The sequence below is a fragment of the Callithrix jacchus genome, chromosome 5, assembly GCF_049354715.1.
Source record: "Callithrix jacchus isolate 240 chromosome 5, calJac240_pri, whole genome shotgun sequence".
Classification (NCBI taxonomy): Eukaryota; Metazoa; Chordata; class Mammalia; order Primates; family Cebidae; genus Callithrix; species Callithrix jacchus.
This window is the reverse complement of record NC_133506.1, coordinates 38,242,380-38,265,968: the sequence shown is the minus strand read 5'-3', so window position 1 is coordinate 38,265,968 and position 23,589 is coordinate 38,242,380. Positions and strand designations below refer to the sequence as shown.

At 44.8% G+C, this 23,589-nt stretch overlaps 1 protein-coding gene across 21 annotated transcripts in view; it reads left to right on the top strand.

Moving 5' to 3' along the window:
- PTPRT (protein tyrosine phosphatase receptor type T) overlaps positions 1 to 23,589 on the top strand; it is a 1,160,468-nt gene that overhangs the window by 296,163 nt on the left and 840,716 nt on the right. For all 21 annotated transcript variants that reach the window (XM_078371705.1, XM_008995950.5, XM_035302876.3 and 18 more), the window contains exon 2: positions 15,738 to 15,863. In XM_078371705.1, coding sequence (XP_078227831.1) covers positions 15,738 to 15,863 — 126 coding nt within the window. The remainder of the gene's footprint in view (positions 1 to 15,737; positions 15,864 to 23,589) is intronic.

Below are 23,589 nucleotides of genomic sequence, written 5' to 3'. Positions count from 1 at the left end.
CTGAGCCTCAGGGTCCAATTTTGCAAAATCTTGCCTTGAATTTCAAAGAACAACTCACAGGACTTTAAGGACAAAGTAAGGTAGTGGTTGGAAAGTACCTGGCACTTAATGGTTCAGAATTATTGAGTGGGCACCAGAGGCTGATTTTCCCGGGGTGGAACTTGAGAAAGCTTTGCATGACCCCAGGATGTTCTCTCCTGGGGATTACTGGGGTCATCTCCTCCCTCTGATCCTCACTGGGCCAAGGTGGGAGCACATGGCTCTTGTCTCTCCTGAGCCAAGCCAGGTCGCTAATGGAGCTGAGATGTGGAGTGTGGGGTCAAAGGGCACTCCAGAGTTTCAAAGACAGTCGTGTGTGGACCATGTGACTCTACTGACCTTGAGCATCAGGACAGTGTACTTACTGTCCTAGGCATTGAAACTTGCTAGGGGACGCCTGCCACAGAAGCTGTGGACCTTAGTTCTATTCTGTTCTGTTCTTTTTTTTTTTTTCCCTCTGAAAAAAATTGTGTGTTAAAAATAAGTCACTTTCAGAAGAAGAGGTTTTTAGAAAGCCAGATGTTCTGTAGCGGTAGCAACTTTTGGGACTAGCAAAAATAAGCTGCCATCATCCGTCTCCTGGTTTCCTGCATGCCTTGGGTGACAGCTATTAGATTGCTTTCAGGCCTTTGGAAGGAAGAATGAGCAAACTTTTTCCAGCAAAGGCTAATAGTAAATATTTCAGTATTTACAGACCGTCTGGTCTCCATCACAGCTATTCAGCTCTGCTGCTGTAGCTGGGAAGCAGCCATAGACGTTATGTAGGCAAATGAATATGACTGTGTTTCAATAAAACTTTATTTACACAAATAGGAGACAGGCTAGATTTCTAGTTTATAGGTCATAGTTTGGTGTACTCTGTGTTCAAAACTTCCTGATTTGGAGAAAGACATCGGTTTCTGTATTTATTTTCCTGCTTCCTTTCCTTAATGGGGTGGGAGGAGTGGCACCCAGAGAGGAAGGGGCATGAAGCAGTCCATGGGGGTCTTGTGAGGTTGGCGTATCTTACACAGAACTCTGGCCACCACTGTGATCAAGTCAATGTATTCTAGTAATCATGGTAAGCCAGAGCAGAAGACCCAAAGTGCTTCCCTAAACAAGACAGAGACTGTGGGGGACTTGCCAGGAGCTTTCACGTAGCTAGCTATGGGATTGCGGGTGTTAAGTCTATGTCATTGGCTATCTAAGTGTAGAAATGTATTTATCACTGTGGACATAAACAAGCATTTCATTTGTTCTTTTAAATTTATGTTTATAAGGAAGGGTGTGTGTGTATATGACGTCCTATGACAGGAGTCCTAATTGCTAATGTTTGTTGCGAGCTTGCTATGCACCAGGCACTGTGCTGTTTTACATGTTACTGAATCCACATAACAGCTTATCAGGAATGTACTATTACTATCCACATTTCATGGATGAAGACACTGAGGAGGGGTAACCATGTGGATTTCATCTCCTGTCTTCTATGTGATGTGAGCTCTGGGTGGCATTACCAGTTTTGGTGCCATGGGAATGAAGTATGATGGGAGACCTGGTAAAGTGAAGCGAGATTTTAGCCAATCAGAACTCAAGGACGTGGCTGTGATGAAAGGAAGTGCTGGAGAGGGGTAGAGAGATGACGGGACGTGGGCATTCATACTGGGGACAAGCCAGACATCCATGTTTTGCTAGGAATCTCTACCTGCTCACTGTTGGGGAGCACTCAAGAGCTGTAATGTGGAGACAGCTGATTATAACTTCTCACTGGGGAAAGGACTTCACACATACCTGGCTGAATGGGAAGGACCTAGGTTTAGCCCCCCTGGCTCTGTGAGTATGGCTTAGCTTGAGCCACGCGGGATTTTGAGATGGACCAATCTCAGAACTTTCTTCTACCAGCTGCTAGCCCTGTGACCCTCAGAATGTGACCTAACCCCCAGTAAAGTGGATTTGCAGGGCAGTTTGCCTGTTCCAGTGCTTTGCAGAATCTTCCTGGCCATTTCCTAGCTGTGATATTTGGGTCATGTTATTTAACTAGTCCTTGGTTTCATCATGCATAAAGTGTGGACAGTGAGAGTACCTACTTTTAAAGTGGGGCTCTTTCAAGGATTATATGAGGTAGTTCATGGAAATGGCTTAGCACAGTGCATAGCAGGTAGTAAGTTCTCAGTACATGCAAGCTGCTGTCATTATTGTTCCCAATTTAAAGATGAGGAAGTGGAGGCTCAGAAATTTTCTCCTGACCCATCCAAGATCGCAAAGAAAGTGCCATAACCAAGCTATGCATCATCCTGATACCAAGTCTTGTACTTCTGACACTTCCGCATATTCTACTCCATTCATTCATTCATGAGCATTCATAGAGTTTCCCTCAAGTTCTCAAGAGTTAAAGTGCGGGTACTTGGATGAGTCTAGTGAATAAAATGGACACATGTTTCCTGCCCTGGTAAAATTAGGCTGGTAGTGGGAAGACAGAAAATAAGTAAATGAGTGAATAATTTCAGAATGTTACTGAGGGATTTGAAAAACAGCCCTGTCAAACATAAACAAGGTGGTATGATGGAGAATGACTGGAGAAGGGAGGAAGCTGTTCTGCATTTGATTTTTGATGTGGAAGTTGCCCGGAGCCAGCCACATCATGTGACAGGGCACGAGTGTTCTATTGGGAAACAGCAAGTGCGAAGACTCTGAGACCATGAAGAGCTCGGCTTGGGCTTCTGCAGGCTTTAGACGCTGACACAGCTGCTAGGAACCAGTTTAAGTCCATCCTTCTGTGTCGAGAAAACCTTTCCTCACCCTTTCCCGACTGATCTGAAGTTTCGCTGAGATGGGGGATGACCCGTGGCCATCTGTTTCTTTCACTGCTCCCTCAAAATAAAAATGAAAAAGATATCACTGTTGTGTGAGAAAAGATGAAAGATGCTATTCTGGCATCTGAGTGGGCAGATCTCTGGCTTGGGGCCCCTTTTCTTTGTAGCCTTGCCCTTTTTATGCCTGTTTGTCCACCTGTAAAATTAGCAGCTGGGCCAGACCACCCCTTCTCTCTTTAAATTTGATAGTGCAGTGGAATCCCTGCGTCTGTTCCCATGCTGTTTTTGGGAAAGAAGACTCAGTGGGTTGGGCGGGACGACTTTTCAGGCCAGTTGGACTCTCCAGCTGGCCTCCAACTGGAAGCATTTTTGCTTGTTTCAACTGAAGGTGACTGTTCTCTCCCACTGTCCCCTCAGCCTCTCCTTGGCAGGTTGGGGCTGGCGCTGACCCAGCACATCGGCTCCTTCTTTCATCGCAGTTTCTTCTTGGTCATAGTGCATCGCAGTGTCTGCTCACGAACTGGTGGCTGGGAAGGCTGGGGCCTGTGAGACGACAGAATCTGCTTGCCATACCCCATGATGTTCTTTTTTCATAAGGTACAAATGCACCAGACAGAGGCCCATGGCAGACCACATGGAGAAGCTGCTCTAAACAGAGGCTTTTATTTTCAGGGAACACCTGGTACTTTTTGTGTCCCAGAAAATGTAGCTAGGTACCATGGAGGGAGTGTATAATTATAGTCCCATAGGATGTCAGAAGTCAAAGGATTCTTAGGAGGTAGGAGGAGGTGTCTGTAATCCCAGTGCTTTGGAAGGCCCAGGAGGGAGGATCACTTAGGGCCAGCAGTTTGAGACCAACCTGAGCACATAGGAAGAACCCATCTCTGCAAAAACTTAAAAAATTATCCAGGGATGGTGGCACATGCCTATAATCCCAGCTACTTGGGAGGCTGGGGCTGGAGAATTGCTTGAGCTCAGGAGTTCCAGGCTTCAAGTGAGCTATGTTTATGCCACTGCACTCCAGCCTGGGTGACAGAGCGCGACACTGTCTCTTAACAGGAACAACAAAAAGGTTCTTGGAGAGGGTTCAACTTACTGCTTCTGTTACACATGAAGAAATGCTGGCCCTAGAGGGTACGTGGCTTACTCAAAGTCACAGAGTAGAAGGGGTGACAGAAGCTGGGATTTCCAACGCAGACCAATCGCATACCACAATCAGCCCTGCTGATCAATATGGGATATGGTGGACGAACTGAGACACAGTTTCTGTAAAACATTTTGTTCGTTTGGTAAGATGATGCCAGCTGAATACATGTAATACATCTGCCTTTTCCATTTCTAATTTATAGATTGGGATTAAACATTAGTTTAACAAATACTTGGCACCAATTATTTGCCAGATACTATTCTAAGTCTTTACAAATATTAAATTACCCAATCCTCATAACAGCCTTAAGAGTTAGGTACTATTATTATCCTAGTTTTAAAGATGGGAAAATTGAGGCACATGGAAACCATCCTTCTCAGCAAACTGACACAGGAACAGAATGGGTGTTGAACAATGAGAACGCATGGACACAGGGAGGGGAGCATCACACCCTGAGGTCTGTTGTGGGGGACTAGGGGTGGGACAGTGGGGGGTGGCGAGTTGGGGAGGGATAACATGGGGAGAAGTGCCAGATATAGGTGATGGGGATGGAGGCAGTAAACCATATTGCCATATATGTACCTATGCAGCAATCCTGCATGTTCTTCACATGTACCCCAGAACCTAAAGTGCAATAAAATATATATTAAAAATAAAAAGTTACATAAGTTGGCCATGGTCATATAACTAAATAAAGATAGCAGAGGATAGCTTTAATTGCTACCTGGTTGCATGCTTTTCTGGGCAAAGAACATTATCCACTACCCAAGGTGGGCATTTCTGGGGCTGCTTAACCTCACTGAACTAAAGTTAACATGTGAGAAAACTGGAGACTGGAAAGGGCATGAAGGCATCAGATTAGGTTGTAGGGCACTGCTGTTTCTGTTATCCTGGGCTTCCCACTGTACTGTGCTGCCTTGGAAGTCTAAACATGTCTCTGATCTAGAAGACACCCAGCAGCAAGTTCATTATTCTCCCTTGAAGTTCCTTGGCTAACTTCCACCTTTGTTGTTTCCATTCCTGGATTTAGTGAAATGGGCCACATTAACCTGAGTTGCTGCACCAAGTCTCATAGAGAAAGAACCGAATGAACAGATCAGACACCGTTTTCTTGGTCCTTGGGGAATGCTCAAGCCATCAGAGAGACATCATCTTATTTATAATAAATTCTCTGCTGAAAGAGCTTTAAAACACTTTTTTATATTAGGAGTATTGTTTCTATCTGTTGAGTCCATGAGTGTTTGACATTGGATGACTTTATAAAACATTCTACTAATTGGATTTGTTAAAGCAAATAAATCAAACACTAATTGGAACGTGCCCTGCCATTATTTTTGCTTACTGAATTAGATATAATGGTGTGAAGGCCTTCTTATCATATTTGTGCACTTATTTAAACACCCCCCTGGCACACACTTCTGCAAATTCAATTAGATATTCAAAAAAGGAATTCAATTTATGCAAGGCTGGTTTACATTCATTCCAGGGGCAAGAATCGGCTACCCGCGATAGGCTGCTCACCATTAATAAGCCCCACTTAGATATTACCCTGCCTTCAAAGCATTTGTTGGCACCAGGGTGGAATCTCTATGACTGGGGGGGGTTGAGGTATTTTATCTTTAGAATATGTGTCCACAGAGCAGGGTTGGCTTGGAGGGCACTGAGTTACACAGGCCCTGGCGCTCACAAGAGAAGAGCCCGTGCTTGATATAATGTTCTGCTGTCACCATCTTGATTTTTCTTTTTTTTTTTTTTTTTTGAGATGGAGTTTCACTCTTGTTGCCCAGGATGGAGTGCAATGGCACGATCTCAGCTCACCACAACTTCTTTCTCCTGGGTTCAAGCAATTCTCCTGCCTCAGCCTCCTGAGTAGCTGGGATTATGGGCATGTGCCACCAACCAGACTATTTTTGTATTTTTAGTAGAGACAGTTTCTTCCTGTTGGTCAGGCTGGTCTTGAACCCCCGACCTCAGGTGGTCTGCCTGCCTTGGCCTCCTGAAGTGCTGGGATAATGCGTGAGCCACTGCACCTGGCACCATTTTGATTTCTTAATAATTTCAAACGAGAGACTCTGCATTTTAGTTTTGCATGGGGTGCTTCAAATTTTGTAACTGGACCTATCCTGAAGGTCACCTTGGTTGTCAGACCTTCTGGCCACAAAAGAAGCCCATGATTGGCGTCTTGGCTCTGCCCCTGATCTGAGGCTGAGAGCATCATCCACTCCTGCCTTAGTTTTCTTATCTGTAAAGTGGGAGTACTACTCCTTTTCAATGAAGAACACATGCTTATAGTGTAGGTGAAGTTTTTAATTAAATCTAAAGAGTTTGTAATCCCAGCACTTTGGGAGGCTGAGGTGGGTGGATCACGAGGTCAAGAGAGTGAGACCACCCTGGTCAACATGGTGAAAACCTGTCTCTACAAAAAAATTAGCTGGGCATGGTGGTGCGTGCCTGTAATCCCAGTTACTCAGGAGGCTGAGGCAGGAGAATTGCCTGAACCCAGGAGGTGGAGATTGCGATGAGCCGAGATTGCACCATTGCACTCCAGCCTGGGTAACAAGAGAGAAACTCTGTCTCAAAAAAAAAAAAAAATCTAAAGAGTTATAGTTCTTTACTCAGTCTCCTTATCCATAGGGCCAGAAGACAATGGAAGACATGTTCCACTCTCCAGTTCCCAGAGACAGGAAGGTACACTCTTCGACTGAGTCTTTGGAGGGAGAGGGTCAGTAGCACATGGCAGGCACTCAAATGGTGATACATGGACTGTGTTAAAACTTAGTGACTGCTAAAATTGAGAATTTTTATGTTGTTAGAGCAGAAGTCAGCCAACTATAGCCTACCAGCCAAATCTGGGTGTTCACTGGTTTTTATATAGCACACAAGTAAAGAATGGTTTTTACATTTTTACATGGTAGGAATCAAAAGAAGAATACTATTTTAGGACATGTGAAAATCATATGAAATGCAATGTGCAGTGCTAATAAAGTTTTATTAGAATACAATCATGCCCATTCTTTTTGTATTGTTTCTATGTGACAGTGACAGAGAATAGGTGGCCCGCTATGATGGGTGGAATTCTAAGACAGCCCCCAAGATTCCTGGCCTCTGGGGTACATATCCTGTGTTCTTCCCACCCCTTGCGTGGACTGGGCATGTGATGAATTTCACTGTCTTGATTAGCTTATCTTAGTGACAAGGTGAAGGAATTTCGAAGATATCTCCCAATGTGGCTATGTTTGGAGAAAAGGCCTGTAAGAAGGTTAAATGAGGTGGTATGCATGAGGCCTTAGTTTCACTGGGTGGGGAAGATGCACCAGAGTATGTAGGCACCAAGGAAAGGCCACGTGAGGACACAGTGAGAAGGTGGCCATCTGCAAGCCAGGGAGGAAGTCCTCACCTGACCCTGCCAGGCTCAGGTCTGAGATTCCTGGCCTCCAGATCTGTGAGAAAATAAGTGTCTGTTGTTTCAGTCACACAGTTCGTGGCATTTTGTTATGGCAGCCCTGGTAGGCTGATACAACCCGCAAAGCTGAACATATTTACTATCTAGTCCTTTGTAGAAAAAGTTTAACAACCCCCCAGTTAAAAAATAATAAAAACTGCTTTGACCACATTGCTCTTCTGTCCCCTTAGCCATTTATTCTTGCCATGTCTTGAATCTGTGTGAACAGCTCACAGGTGTGAGCTCCCCACGTACCAATGATAAATACATGAGGCCCGCACCACCCCCTCTTCCCTGCGTGTGACTTCTGTCCGGACTTGAAGCACCCCCTCCATTTCCTCTCCTTCCCATAACACTATGGCCTCCGTTGTGACGTGAAGGGGCAGAGCCTACCCCCATGCCTGGTCCTCCAAAATTGCAGATTGGCATGTTGAGGCCTGGGCAGGGGTTGGGGGCAGAAGGATTGCAGATGGACTGAATGCCATTTTACAGGCATCGGGGAAGAACCATGCGGCCACTTATTACCCTCAACAGGTTCCTTTCGAGGTCAAGGTGACAATTTCAGTTCATCACCATGGCAATCTAGTATAAATGGGTTGGTGCATAGACTGAGCTAGTCCAGGTTCAAAGCCATGCTTTGCCACCTGTTATTTGTATTCTCTTGGGATAGTTTTTTGTTTGTTTTTAAACCTTTCTGTGCCTTAGCTTCTTTGTCTGTAAAATGGGGGCTAATGATCATATCGATCTCATGTGTTGATTGTGATAATTAAATGAATTACTATTGGTGAACTCTGAGAACAGTGCTGGGCACCGAACATGGTTATCCTGTCTCTCAGATCTGGCTGTGATTTGTGTCTGCTCAGCACTTTTCTGTCCCCATCTCTTTGACCTTGCGTTCTGATTACTATGGTCCTTGCAAACCGTCGTCAAGCTCTGCTCACAGTTTACTCCTCAGCAGTCCCAGTGATCATTCTGGTCCTTTTGCAGGTACTCTCATTTCTCCTCAAATGACTTCTCCACCTGTCCATGGTCTCACCTTACTGTTCTCCCTTTCCTGGTGGCCTTATGGTGCCTCCTTAGCACAACCTTGGACTTCTTTTCTTTCTCTGGATTCAGAATCTCCATCCATGTTGGCCCTTCATGTGATCAGAGTAAATGTTGTTAAGGGGTCTAGCCTGACCTCTGAGCTTTTGGCTCCTATTCTCCTCCAAAGCCTCCCCTAAGTTCACCATGGCCTTCAGGAGAAGCCTGATGACAGTCAACTCCTCTCCTTTTTAATATATTCAGGCATTCACTGAACAGTAAAGTGCAAGCATATACTATGGGACAGACCCTGAGGAAAGAGACCCTTGTGGCATGTCCCTGTTGCCACGGAGCTTGAGTTGGAGGGACACAGTCCTGTGGTCTCAGTTCCTTCCCCGACCCCAGGGTCTTCAGTGCTGATATCTCCCCCAAGAATCACAAGAATGTATGTGGAGTGAGCTACTGGGACTTTCAGCACCAGTTATGGATCAGGGAGGGGGTGTTTCTGCGCATCCTCATCCACAGCAAATCACCTTAATCTCTGGTCATGTTCATCAAAATGATGAGCTCTTCCAAAAGTTGCCTACCATGGAGGGCAAGTAAAGGCACAGTTCCACCTTTTTTTTTTTAAATGTTTAGCCCAGTTTTCTTTTTTTTTACTTGGCTCCACTGCTGGATATTAAAAGAACATCTTTCTATTCTGGAACCATCAGGATGAGGCCAGATTCTGTGAACATACAAAGTGTTTAAAAGAGTGCAGGGTTGGAGCAATGGAAAGTACCCAGGCTTTGGTACCATCCAGTCCAGGGCTCCATTCCTTCATGTGGGTGAGTTGGCTACATCATTTATAAAATGGTACAATCAAAATGGCAGGGCTTGTGGTGAGTGTTTGATACTGTAGGTAAAGCCTCCATACTTTCAACTGTCAATATTAAGGAGGTGTTACTGTTAGTTCTGCTGTATGTGATGTCTCTGTTTATCCCTCACTGGGTAAGTTCCTTAGGAGCTCTGATGACAAGTTTCCATCTATACAAAGAAGAAAGCAATACTCCTCTCTTAGAGCAGCAGTTGGCAAACTATAGCTTCTGGGCAAATCTAGGCTGTCACCTCTTGTAAATAAAGTTTTATTGGAACACAGTTACACTCATTTATTTATATATTTTTGCACTGCAGTAATAGAACTGAGTGGTTGTGACAGAGGCTGTGTGACCACAAAGCTGAAAATATTGACTGTCTAGTCCTTTACAAAAAATGTTTGCTGACCCCTGTCTTAGAGAGTGGTGGTGTTGGAGTCACCTGTATCTACATTAATATACATACAGGTAATACACATAGACCTACATAGTTCAAATACAGTGCCTGGCACACAGTGGAAGCCCAAGGAATCTTTAGTTTCTCTACAGAACTTAATTCTGCTCAAGAATACACAGGATCATATCTAAGAAATGCAGAGGAAGACACATTTATATTTTTATTGGATTCTATTCCTCTCTCATTTTCAAAAAAAACAGCTCATGTTTTTTAAAAAAATTCTGATTGACACTATAAACTTTATTTATGCTTTAATGTATCCTAAAGTATGTATCCTGCACTATTTTTACTTCCCTTACAGATGCTGATATGCTATACATTACCAAACCCAAATGGATTTTCAAAATCCAATTTCCTTGCTACAGTTTTCCATTTCTCTGTTGACTTTTTATGTCTGATTCACGTCAGAGCCTCTGGGGCCATTGCCACATTTTGACCTCAGCCTGCCCAGGCAAATGGCTCTTCTGGGCAGGTGCTGGGTCCTTGGCCAGTGGCTGCACTTCCCTCTCCTCCCTCAATGATGCATATCTTCAGCAAACCTCAGCTAAGCCCAGCTTCTGGGGTGGGGGTAGGTTTTTTGGGTTTTGTTCCTCCCGAAAATGATTGCAGTGAGATTGAGATCAATTAAATGATGTCACCTGCTCCTCAAACCCGAATGAGGTTAGCATCCAAATGAGTGTCTTTGGGGGACTGTATTAGTCCGTTTTCACACTGCTGCTAAAGACATACCTGAGATTGGGTAATTTATAAAGAAACAGGTTTAGTGAAGTCATAGTTCTGTATGGCTGGGGAGGCCTCACAATCATGGTGGAAGGTGAAAGGAACATCTTACATGGTGGCAGACAAGAGAAAATGAGAGCTGAGTGACTTTTTTTTTTATCAGATCTTGAGAGACTTATTCACTACCACAAGAACTGTATGGGAGGAACCACCCCCATGATTTAATTATCTCCCACCAGGTCCCTCCCACAACATGTGGGAATTATGGGAGCTACATCTCAAGATGAGATTTGGATGAGGACACAGCCAAACCGTATCAGGGATTCTCTGCAACCATAACTCTCCCATGAGTAGCTACCATAAATACCTGCAGCAATGTCTGGGGCCTTTTTTGTATGTGTTACGTGTTATGGCCCCTAGGAATTGTGCCAAGACAGATAGATGTTATTGGGTTTAGATGCTTTCTGCTCGCAGTCCAGGGGAAGCTTGACTTTAATTTCTCCTCCTCTTGGTGGCTCTCAGTGGCATGACACCCTAGCTGGTACTTGTGCTGACTGCATGGGTCTGTATCTCTGTGGTTCCTGAGAGTTCCAGTTCTTTCTGAATCTCTGGAATTCTTAAATATTACAACTGGAAGGTTTGTTGCAATCATCTTGTTCAGCCCCTTGCCTTGCACAGCAGAAAATGAAGGCTCAGAAATGGGGAAAGGGTATGAGGCCAAGAGGCTATACCCAGAGGGCAATGTCGGTTGCTGTTGGGTTATACAGTCTGGAGCTCATAGCCACTCTGTTTCTCAATGTAGAGACAGAAGACTCAGAAAGTTGCCTAAAATACATATTAGTTATATTTTCTCTCCTGAATATTTCTTAAAACATACCTTTGAGTCAAGTCAGACCAATAGGGAGCAGGTATCCGGACTGCATTGTGTTGGACCCCATGAGCTTTTACTGAATTGTACGTTTGGGTGATGCTGTCAATTTATAAAGGAGATGATTATGAGAAAAGTCTCATTAAATTGGCCATTCACCCCCGTGTGTGGATGTTGTTTCCTTATGGGATATGGAGTTTCTGTTTTGACTATTCCTGCAGAGTTCTTGTCTGATCAAAGCACCTGAAATGGTTGTCATTTCCCCGAGCAATTTGGCTTTTATTACATAAACACAAGAGTGTCCAGTATCTGACCAGTTTTTGCTTTTTTTCTATTGGGTGTCAGAAGCTCAGAGCTAAATATGTAACCCCCTTTTAGTAGATGAGCACCTGGAAAATCGCAGCATAGATTCGTGGCTCCCCCCTTCTGTCCTGCTTTTCTTTCTTTTCCTGTCCTCAATTTGATTTTTGTCATCAGGCAGTATTTCCTGCTTCTATGTTGAACCAGCTGCTGTGGCTGGACCAGTGACCAGTTAGGCAGCATTCCTTGAAATTCCCTGCTTTGCTGGGAGCCCGAGGTCTCCATGGAAAAACCATGACTGTGTATTGCTGGGATTCAGATGTGTATGAGTGATAGAAGTACAGAACAGGAGCCTTTTTGTAGAAACTCTTCTGTAGGAGGGACATTAACGTTCCTCTAAGTGACCCTAAGGTCCCCATTTTCCCTCCTGAACACATATGTCATCCCATAAGTGATGACAAATTATGGCAGAGTGGGATAGAATTGACAGAGGGGCCTGTATATTCTGAAGAAATAGTGGCTCAAGATAGAGTACAAAGCTGCCTTTAAATTCACTCTAAGTGAGCTCCTCTGCGGAAGCAAAGAGAGGACTGTGGTTTGAAAATAAAAATTGGGTCACTGAGGTCCAAGGCCTGCTGCTGTGGAATCCTAGTATCAAAGAGCAGGCTGTAAGAAGGGAAAAGTATTTGCTTACCTGCTGCAGATTGAAGTGACCAACAAAGCTCAGCAGAGAGGAGAAGCAAGGTGGTTCCGTGGGTGACTGTGGAGAGGAGGTACGTCCCTAGATCTTAGAGGGCCAGGACCTGTCAGCAGTCAGCTCAGGATCAGCTGAGCAGTCTCCCTTCAGTTAGGCAGAGGCAGGGAGGTGAGGGGTGGGAAATAGATCCAATGGACTTGGGGTAACTATTAATGTGACCTTGCTTCGGAGCTGTAACCTGGGATGCCTAGAGGTCTAACTGTGAGCTCTCTTAGATCTTATCTAGAAGAAGGAAGAGGATTTGGTTCATTAAACTATCAACTAAAATAAATTAGTAACTTGGGTTTTTAGCATCAACACATACATAAGAAAGCATATTTTGCTTTGCATCTTCACTGTATGTTTGTGTGCTTATCTTTCACTCTGTTCTGCAAACTTTTGAGGGTAAGGATCATATCTATCAGTTCTGTGCCATACGCAGAGCCCGTTAAAAAAAAGTTTGTTGAATGTTTCTAGAATAAGTGAAAAAGTGGATTCGAATGGAGAGACCCAACCCCCTTGGAAGTTCTTTATCTTCCTGGTCCCCTCACATTACCTTATAAGTGAAAGACCTTGTTATTGGTTTGGGGGAGTAATTCTCTCTCTGGTCTGTTAGAATGGGCACGGGCTCTACAGCTAGGTTTCCATGGATTTAGTGTTGATTCCAACACTTTCTTTCCTTCCATGTTGCCTGAGCAGGTCGTTTATCCCCTCTGTGCATCAATTGTCTTAGATTCGAAGTTGAGATAAAATGTACCTCATGTGGTTTGTGAGGACGACAGGAAAGCTAATAAGATAGTGTATATAATCGGTGTCTAATATACTCTGACACAGAGCAAATGCTTGGGAGAATATGCTGCTGCTTTCTTTCTTTAGGTCACCGTGTTAAGGTATGTGACATGCTTCATATATTAGTCAGGTTGTGCAAAGCTCTACAGTGCTAACAATTAAACCTTAAGATCTCATTGGCATATGACAAGAAAAGTTTATATTTTGCTCCCGAAAAGTTGAGTGCTGATATTCCTGGTCAGACAATTCTCTGGGTGGCTCTCCTCCATGGAGTGGAGATACTCAATGGAGTGCTTGAGTGGTCTCAGTCCATTTGGGCTGCTATAACAAAATGACTCAGACTGTGTTACTTAAAAAATAGAAATTGATTGCTCATAGTTCTGAAGGCTGGCAAGTCCAAGATCAAGGTGATAGCAGATTTGGTGCCTGAAGAGGGTCCATGACTCATAGATGTCACCCTCTATGTGTCCTCACATGGCAGAATCTGCTAGGGCATCTTTTATAAGGGCATGATCTCATTCATGAGAACAGAGTCCTCAGAATCCTTTGGGAGCATCTCCCAAAGTTTCCATCTCTTAATACTATTATATTGGGGATTAGACTTCAACATATGAATTTCAGAGAAACACACACATTTGGACCATAGCAGTTGATAAAGGCCAGCTCTTCTGGGCATCCATATATAACAAGAAAGGGAAGTGGAGAAAGCTTTGACATCACAGGTTTTTTTCCATGGTGTCTGGACCATATTCTATATTAAGTCTGTCAATAGGATGTCCACCACCACTGTCCAGAGGAAATCTCAGTTCTGGGGTGCAGAGAAAGAATTTGGTTCTTTGTAGCTGATGGAGACAATAGTCTGATGTTAGAGAATCTGCAGAGATGGGCCAGGCTAGTGTGGCATGATTCCTGCACATTTAAGAAAGCCATGTTTGGCTATTTTCTTAGTTTGTTTAGGCTGCTATAACAAAATACCATGACTGAGTGGCTTATAAACAACAGAAATTTATTTCTCACAGTCCTGGGGACTAGGAAGTATAAGATTGAGGAATTGGCAGATTCAGCATCTGCTGAGGGCCCAGCTCCTGCTTCTTTGATGGCACAGGAGGTGTTCACATCAAGGCTGAGTGAATTCTTCAGGATTTGGTACAAGTCACATGTCACCTGGATTCTCCTTGTGTCCTCACATGGTGGAAGGGCTGAGATAGCTCTTTGGGGTCTCTTTATGAGGGCATTAATCCCAATCCAGCCCCAATCATGAGGACTCTGCCCTCATGTCCTAATTACCTCCCAAAGACCATGCTTCCTAATACCATCACTTCGGGGGTTAAAACTTGAGCATGGATTTTGGGGGCATTCAAACATTTAATCTGTAGCAGACATTCGTGTGCTGTGGGGTGGGAAACCTATGAACATTTAAAGGAGGTGGAGGGTGATGTGATGCAACCTCTGAACATGAAGGAGACAAGAAAGGGGCACTGGAAAGATGGACTGGAGTGTGAAACAGGTGTGGGAGACCAGCCAGGAGGCTGCTGTAGAACTCAGACCCAGTTCTGCCTCCCTGCGTTTGTGTACCCTGCGGACTCAACCAAGAATGCCATTCATAGTGCCCTCCGCCCATGGAGATGCTCCCAACCTTCAAAGCCCTTTTCACTTCTCCTCTGCTTCTTCTTTCTCCTCCAGAACGTAATGGGCTCCTATTTCTCTGGACAGATCAGTGTTTCCTAGTTGGAGCCTCTGACGTACACCCCACATCTTTCCCAATGTCACCTTGATGGGACTTACAGCCCAGAGCATATGCTCAGTGAATCCTTGTCAACAGCAAATGAATGTAACTTATTCTCAAATGGTGGATGGCTTGACCTTTAAAGTTAAAGGGAGAAGCTTGAAATATGATCAACATTGACTTTATTATCTTCCAGGTGCATGATTGTCTAATTTCTTACCAATTCATTTCTCACCCCATGAAAAATGTTTTTTTTTCAGACAGCTTTTTACAGAGAAACAGGTAGGCACTGAGAAAGTATTCTGTGGTTTTAAATGTTATTCCATTTAACCCTCATGGCGGTTCTATAAGGTTGGACAGTTCCCTCCGTATTCACAGGTGAGGAAACTGAGGTGCCCAGGTAGGAAGCCTCTGGCCTGAGCTCACACAGCCCTCTGAAGGTGATGGCTGTCTAGTTTTGCCAGACTCGGAAGTGGGTGCTCCTTCTGCTGCCTCACAGCATCTCCCTGTGCTGCACAAAGCAATTACAGAGGCATGCCCCGGCATTCATTTTTCCTACTTAGAATGAGACGCTGCTGTTTACTTTCTCAGGAAGGAAGATTAAAATCAATGTAACTAGCCTTATTAACTTTTAAAAATAGGGGGGCCTGCAGATGCCAGTGCCTTTCCTGAGAGCACCAAAGCAAATATAAAAATCCAATTTGCTCGTCTTTTTTTTTTTTTTCATAAAAGAAAATCTTCTCCAGAGTTTAAAATTCAAAGCTGTAAATGAAGAGCCAATGAGACAGGGTAACGAACCAAGCCTCAGACACAGGAATGTATTTACCCATATCTCTCTTGTCTGCAGGTGGCTGTGCCTTTGATGAGCACTACAGCAACTGTGGTTATAGTGTGGCTCTAGGGACCAATGGGTTCACCTGGGAGCAGATTAACACATGGGAGAAACCAATGCTGGACCAGGCGGTGCCCACAGGTATGTGATCCATCCTGTTTGGGGCTGTAATGGGGATGGCTAGTTTTGACCATGAATCATGGGGGAAGAACTTACTTACAAATAGAGCTCTCTGAGATGGCAATCGATAGCTCTGTAGGCAGTGAGTTCCCCATACTCAGAGGTGTTCAAACCAAGGCTGAGTGAATTCTTCAGGATTTGGTATGAGTCACATGTCACCTGGATTCAGCATTTCTTTTAGCTTTGAGATTCTAAGCTTTAGCTACAGGTAGGGTATCGCTGGGTTTTGCTTGGGAGCCTGATGATAGTGGCATATCAGGGAAGGAAAGAGCTTCTGAAGAATTTGAGGTCACTTCTTTTCTTCAAGGTCACATAGACATAGGTTTTATAGATTCAGGGAAGCTTCTACAGTCAGATTATTATAAGATTATATTAATTATATTATTGTTATATATTATATATTTCTATATAAACATTTCATATTAACATATGTTATATATTTACATATATTATTTACATATATTACATATGTATACATTATGTCCATATATTATTTACATATATATTATATATTTAGGGAGACTTCCCAGTCAGATTATAAGGTTATATTATTATCTATTATTATACATTATAGTATATGTATTATGTAATTTATATAGGGAGACTCTCATAGATTATTATGACGTTATATTATTATATATTATTATGTATTATTATATATTATAAGGTTAACATCCTGACATTCTAAATGCCAAGCTTTTATCCTTGACCAGTGGGGCTGAAGACCTAGTGTAAATTCTTGATGGATACCTGCATGGGACTGGCCTATGAGGTACACCTGACATATTTCAAGGGCAGTACCTGAAGGAGGGCTACTCTGGGAGAACACACAGACTCTAGATGTGGGGTATACCTGTGTAAGGTGCACCTCGAAGAGGGTTACCTGGTGATATCAGCCAGGAAGAGTTATGGCTCTGAGAATGTGAAGCTCACTTCTCTGAATAATCACATATCCCGGCTACATTGTAAGGACAATTGCTTGTTGGAGAAGGGAGGCCACCTTCTACAGGTCTCCCTGACCAAAGGCTGCCTGGCTCTAACCCACACCTGTCTTGGCTTTCACCAAACCCCCAGATGCTGTTTCTCAGTCTCTTGTCAGCATACTCTGGCCATGGAGTGTTAAGGGTTCTTCGGGCTTACTCGGTGTTCTTCCCATGGATGGCCTCACTCACTCCATGGCCTCAGATACTTCCTCTGTGCTGGCGATTCTGACATTTATTCCTCCAGCCTAGACGTCTCTTAGGAATTTTAGACCCATAGAACCCACTGCCCAGCTGCCATGTCATCTTGGCTACCTCTGGGGAATGGGGTTTCCCAGGATGCTAATAAACTGGGAGCAAAGAAGATGCTCAGAGATGCCTAGGTGAGGGTGAGGGTGTGGTCTCACTGATCTCACTCACTTTGAGTCTGAATTCAAAGCAGGAGGCCCTGGGTGATTATAGATAGCTCTTGTTAAGGGCATTAATTGTATATGTTTCTCACAAGTGTTGACACAAGCCTTAGGCATAATGAAGTGGGCTATGGTACCAAATTGAGGGATCTTACTTTGATTGAGCAAAGTCATCAACTGCTATGTAAGGCGATGTGGGACAACCTCTGTGAGCAAAATCATCAGCTGCTGTGCATGCCCACTAGTAAGGCAACGTGGGACAACCTCGGTCTCTTGCCGCATCTTAGTTTTTACTAATGCTGACTAATGTGTGTTTAGATGATAGAATCACCCATTCCATTAGGTACCCTAAGAGTCCAGGATACCTCTGCTTAAACATATCACATCTGCGCTACTCTTCATGGCCCTCCTTGATACTGGCCACATAAATCTGGATCTTAGTGTGTATGCATGTGTGCGTATGCATGAGTGTGTGTGAATGGGGGTGTATGAGTATGTGTGTATGGATGTGGTGTGTGTGCATGCCTGTGTATTGGGTGTGTGTGTGTATGTGTGTGTATGGGAGTGTATTGGTGTATGTGTGTATGCATGTCTTTGGGTGTGTGTGTATATGGGGGTATATGTATGTGTGCATATGGGGGAATAAAGGGGGTGTGTGCATGTGTGTGTGTATATGGAGGATGTGTGTGCATGTGTATGGATGTTTGTGTGTATGGAAGTATATGGGGCGGTGTATGGGGCCATAAGGGGGGTGTGTACATGTGTGTATGAGTGTGTGTGTATGGAGGGTGTGTGTGCATGTGTATTGGTGTTTGTGTATATGGGAGTGTATGGGGTTGTGTGTGTGCGTATGGGGTTGTAAGGATGGTATGTTTGTGTATGGGTGTGTGTGTATGGAGGCTGTGTCTGTGTATGTGGGTGTGCATGTACATGTATGCATGTATGTGTATGGAGGGTGTGTGTGTGTATGGGGGTGTATGAGGGTGTATGTGTGTGTACAGAGGGTATGTATGCATGTGTATGACGGTGTGTGCATGTGTATGGATGTGTGTGTGTGTATGCATGTGTATAGGGGTCTGTGTGTATGGAGGGGGCTGTGTGTGGGTATGGGAGGTGTGTATGCATGTGTGTGGGTGTGTATGTGTATGCATGTGTATGGGGATCTGTGTGTGTGGGGGTGATGTATGTGTATGTGAAGTGTATGGGAGGTGTGTGCGCATGTGTATTGTGTGTGTGGGGGGTGTGTGCATATGTATGTGTAGGGGTGTGTGTGTGTGTGTGTGTGTGTGTGTGTGTTTACATATGCTCTTTCTGCTCATCTTTAGTCCACCTGAAGCCCTGTAGCATGTTGTAGGCTCTCCAAGCTCAACATCTCCAAAACTGACCTCTTGATATACCCATTTCCCCTTCGCTGTCTACTCACCTTCTGCTTTCCATGTCTCCAGAAAGCTCATTTGACTCCACTGGAACTGATTCAAAAACCCCGGGTCATGTTTCTCTCTTTTCAGTCTCTTACCCACTTTTCCAATCAGTCACTTCCTTCTGCCATTTTACTTCCGAAGTATACCTTGGGTCTGCCCAGGCCTCTCCATCTCTGCCACCACTGCCCTGGTGAACACAGGCGTTGTCTGTTTCCTTGGTAAGTGGAACACTTTCCAACAGGCTCCTTTGACTTAACTCTTTTGACTTTTTTCCATTCTCCAAACAGATGTCAAAGAGATTATTCTAGAATATAAGCATGTTCATGTTACCTCTTTTCTTCCTTGTCTCTGCCCAGCTTCTGTCCCACGCCCTTCTGAGACTTCCCATTGCTCCAGAAAAGACCAAAGTCCTGCTGTGGCCTCCAAGGCTCTGAGGGCTGGTCTTCCATAAACCTTCCAAGTTCAACGTGCTCCACGTCCCACTGTGCTCACTTTACACTGGCTTCTGCCAATTGCCAGAATGTTCCTGCCTCAGGAATGCACATGAGATTGGCATCCTCCATGGAGCCTTTCCCCTACCTGCTGCCTTGCACTTCCTGTCTCCATCTGGGTCAGCTCTCTTTGTAATGGTACCCATTGCACCTTGCACTCTTCCTTAGTAAAACGCATCACAGCAGGTGTTGTTCATCCGATGCAAGTTTTATTCCCAGATGATAAGTTCCATGTGAATGGGGACCATGAGAATCTTGTTCACAACTTTATCTTCAGTGCCTGATGCAGGACATAAGACATCTTAGGTACTAAAACACTGGCAATTTGTTGGATGGATATGTGAATGGCCAAATCATCCTTTTTAGGTGTTTTTATTAACACAGGAATGAATGAGAAAACATTATTAAAGGCCTTTGGGTCCTCTGCTAACTGATCACATATTTTTCTCTTTGCTACTGTCCTTCCCATTTTACAGATCAGAAACCAAGTTCCAAGAAGCTGAGTATAAGTGTGTCTTTTTGCTCATGCTACTCTCTCTCCCCAGAGACATGGCTTTTGCTTCTGATCTTAATTTTTCAGCCCCTCATTATGGCTGAATGTCATTTTATAAATATTGGATCATGCTAATACAATCTTCTGGGCTTTTTAAAATAGAGGCATTTGATAATAATCACTGAAATTACTCTGTCATGATGCACCTGTGGATTCCAGTGGCTCTGTGTGCTGCTTAGGCAGAGAGGCCTGAAAGCGAATTTGGATTAGGCGAAACTGTTTGTTCTTCTCATGGGCAAAAGCTGAAATCTTGCTCTTCTTCCTGTAAAGCCAGCAGTTTTCTGCATCTCAGAAATCAAGTTTGAGTCTATTTATTCAGATGTTCCACAGACTTTTGCCCATCCCCTTTGTGTGATGAGCTCTGTACTGAGCTTGGTCTGGGTAAATCAGTCCATGTCATTTTGGGGCTTAATTCCTCTGATGGCCTCCCCTGGCACATAAGATCATAAAATCTGAACTCCTTGCCGTGACCTGTTAGACCCTGCATGATCCAGGGTCGTCTTCGGGCTTCTTTTCCTCTCCTCTCTCAGAACGCTTCAGACATACCCAGTCTGTTTCGGTTCCTCAGATGCATCAGATTCTTTCTCAGCACTGGTCCTTTGCACATGCTGTCCCTTGTTCCCTCTCACCAGAATTTGTTTTCCCAGTTCTTCACTTTGCTGATTTCTTTTTCTCTCTTCTTTCTTGCCTTTTCTTTCCTTTCCTTTTCTCTCTTTCTATTTTTCTTTCCTCTCTTCTCTTCTCTTCTCTCCCCTTCCCTTTCCCTTTCTCTTCTCTTCCCCCCCCCTCACCTCCCCTCCTCTCCCTTCCCTTACCCTCCACTCCTCTCTCCTCTCTTCTTTTCTTTGACAGAGGCTTGCTCTGTTACCCAGGCTGGAGTGTTGTGGTGCGATCTCAGCTCACTGCAGCCTCCATCTCCCAGGCTCGAGTGATTTTCATGCCTTGGACTCCTGAGTAGCTGAGGCTACAGGTGCATACCACCACACCTGGCTAATTTTTGTATTTTTATTGGAGACAGAGTTTTGCCATGTTGTCCAGGCTGGTCTTAAACTCCCGACCTCAGGTAATCCTTCTGCCTCTGCCTCCAAAAGTGCTGGGATTGCAGGTATGAGCCACCATATCCGGTGTTTTGCTGATTTCTTTAGGTCTCAGCTCACAGGACTCCTTGAGGCAATCTTCCCATAATCATCTGTCTAAAGACAGCCTTCCTTCTTGTTCTCACTCATAACATCCCATTCTTTGCTTTCACAATCCTTGCCGTAGACATGTTTGCAGATCAGTGTATTCCAGTGTTACATAGTATGTTACACAGTGGCTGAGTGACCTCAGGGTCTCAATTCTTCTGCCTCAGTTTCCACATCTGTATCTTGGGGACCAGTGTGAGAGTTAAATGGAGGATGTCTGCGTAAGTGTGAACTGTTTGCGAGAGTAGGGCTTAGTCAGTGTTGGTTTTCCTAAATGTTTTCTGCTTCTTGTGATCTCTGGGGATGGAAACCTAAGTCCACCTGAGACCTTGCTCCTCCTCCGGGCTCACTGACGCTGCCTTACAAAAGCAAGCTGCTCAGCAGGTGCTCTGCTGTGGGTCCCGACAACAGAGAGGCTTTGCTTTTCTTTTTTCTTTTTTTAAAGATGGGGTTTCACCATGTTGGCCAGGCTGGTGGTGAACTCCTGACCTCAGGTGATCCACCCACCTTGACCTCCCAAAGTGCTAGGATTTCAGGCGTGAGCCACCGTGCCCGGCAGAGAGGCTTTTCAAGACCAGGATGCATTGCTGCATTGAGGGCTTAGACATTTCCTTCAGCCCAGCTCCGTGAATTGATTGTTACACATAACCACTCTTAACTGCCATTGTAAGTAATGGTGAAAACCGCAACTGTGTTTGCGCCAACCTAAATATATGCTTTTCCTTGTCTCTCTCCATGGGAGAGGCTCTTGCACGGGCATTCCAGGCCTCAGACCTGGTTTTCCCCACCTTGTCTTTACTGAGGCTGTCACAGAGGAGCAGGGGTTACTGCACACACAAACTCCCTTTCTAGGTGTCTCTCCTGCCCATGGAACTAACTGCTTCCTAGCCCTGCCTTCCCCATCTTTGGCGTAGGTTTCCACAGGCAGCCCTGAGGTGCAGCCCTGAATTACAGCTCAGGGCCCAGCAGGAGGGTATCCTGGGGCTGAAGGAGGATGTGAGTGCTGGAGGTGTCCTTCTAAACCGGCTGAAGCCGGAGGTAGTGGGGCTTGTGTAGCTGGCTTCTATTTCCTTTGAACACTTGTAGGACATTCTCTAAAGCATGAGGTATGGATCAGGGTTGAATCTCAGCCTGCAAAACCAGGTACATAAATGCTCACTTTTTTCTCTTCTTTACATAAACCTGAATCTGACCCTCAGTCTCCATGGTGCTGAGACTCTATTTTAGGCACTACTGGAGCTCCCTGTTCCCTAGGGTTCTATGAGTACCCTGGGGTTTAAGCAGACCATTGTGATGTCCTCTGGGAAGCCCATTGCTGCATTCCCTTCAGGTCTAGTGATTCTGCTGCTGCTTGTCAGGCTGGGAGTCCTTGTTACAGCCCAGCCAGTCCAGGTGCACCACCCAGCATCCCTCCTGGGGCCCACCCCTCCTCAGATACTGCCACGGAGCAGTGTGCACCAGTAGACCCATACCTGCTGCCTTCGTGAAATGGGAGAACCTCTCTCCTTAACGTCTTAGCCTTCAAAAGCACACTTTTCTTGGCTCATTCCTTCCAGACCCCAGCATTCTCTCTTAAGTAAGTTAAAAGTTAGGAAAAAGCAAAGGAGGAAGGAAGGAAGACTTGATTTCAAGCAGCTTCTTCTGTTTTTCCTACACACATTTCCAGAGCAGAAAAATACAAAAAACTTAGTTTCTTGATTGGAAGGGGCAGCAGTTGGGGGAACACACACACAGGTAACACACGAGTGCATGCACACACACATGCGCACACACAAATATTTCAATCAGCTAGCATGTCGTGGAAGCAGCACTGTCTCCAGGGTGGTCCAGGCCTGTTCCTTCCCACCACAGGGCCTTTGCCTGTGGGTTCCTGCCTTGCTCTAACTGTTGATATTTCTAGAGGGAGGGTTGGGGTCTGTTACGGGTTGAATGGTGTCCCCTAAAAAGATAAGTTGAAGTCCTAACGCCTGATACCTGTAAATGTGACCTTATTTGAGAGTAAAGTCTTTATAGATATTATCAAATTAAGATGAGGTCCTGCTGGTCATATTGGGTTCTAACCCAATACGACCGGTGGAGGCAAAGACACATACACACATAGGGAAGGAGGCCACACGCAGATGGCAGTGGAGATTGGAGTAATGTGGCTGTAAGGCAAAGAATGCTGAGGACTGTCAACAGACACTAGAAGTGAGGCAAGGCAAGGACGGGTTCTTCTCTAGAGCCTTTGGAGACGGCACAGCCCTGCTGACACCTGGAGTTTGGACTTCTAGCTTCCAGAACTGTGAGACAATAGGTTTCTGTTGTCTTGAGCCACCTAGCTCATGGTGACTTTTAATAGCAGTTCTAGAAAACTCAAACCACGTCAACACACAGAAGTACCCTGACCCATCACCTACCCAGGCCACCTTTGCCACATGAGCACTGTAAGTATTAGAAGCTTTGTTTTCTTCTAAGGGAGCTGGCATTTACTACTTGTCCCCTCTAACCAAGAAGTGGGTTAGGCATTATCCTGTACAACACTTCATCGATTGTGGGTTCCCATGAGTTCAGAGATACTGTCACTTCTTTATTTTTGAGAAAACGGAGGCCCTGAGAAGGGAAGCAACTGGTCCACGGTCATGTGAGTTTAATGTGGCTGAGGAGTC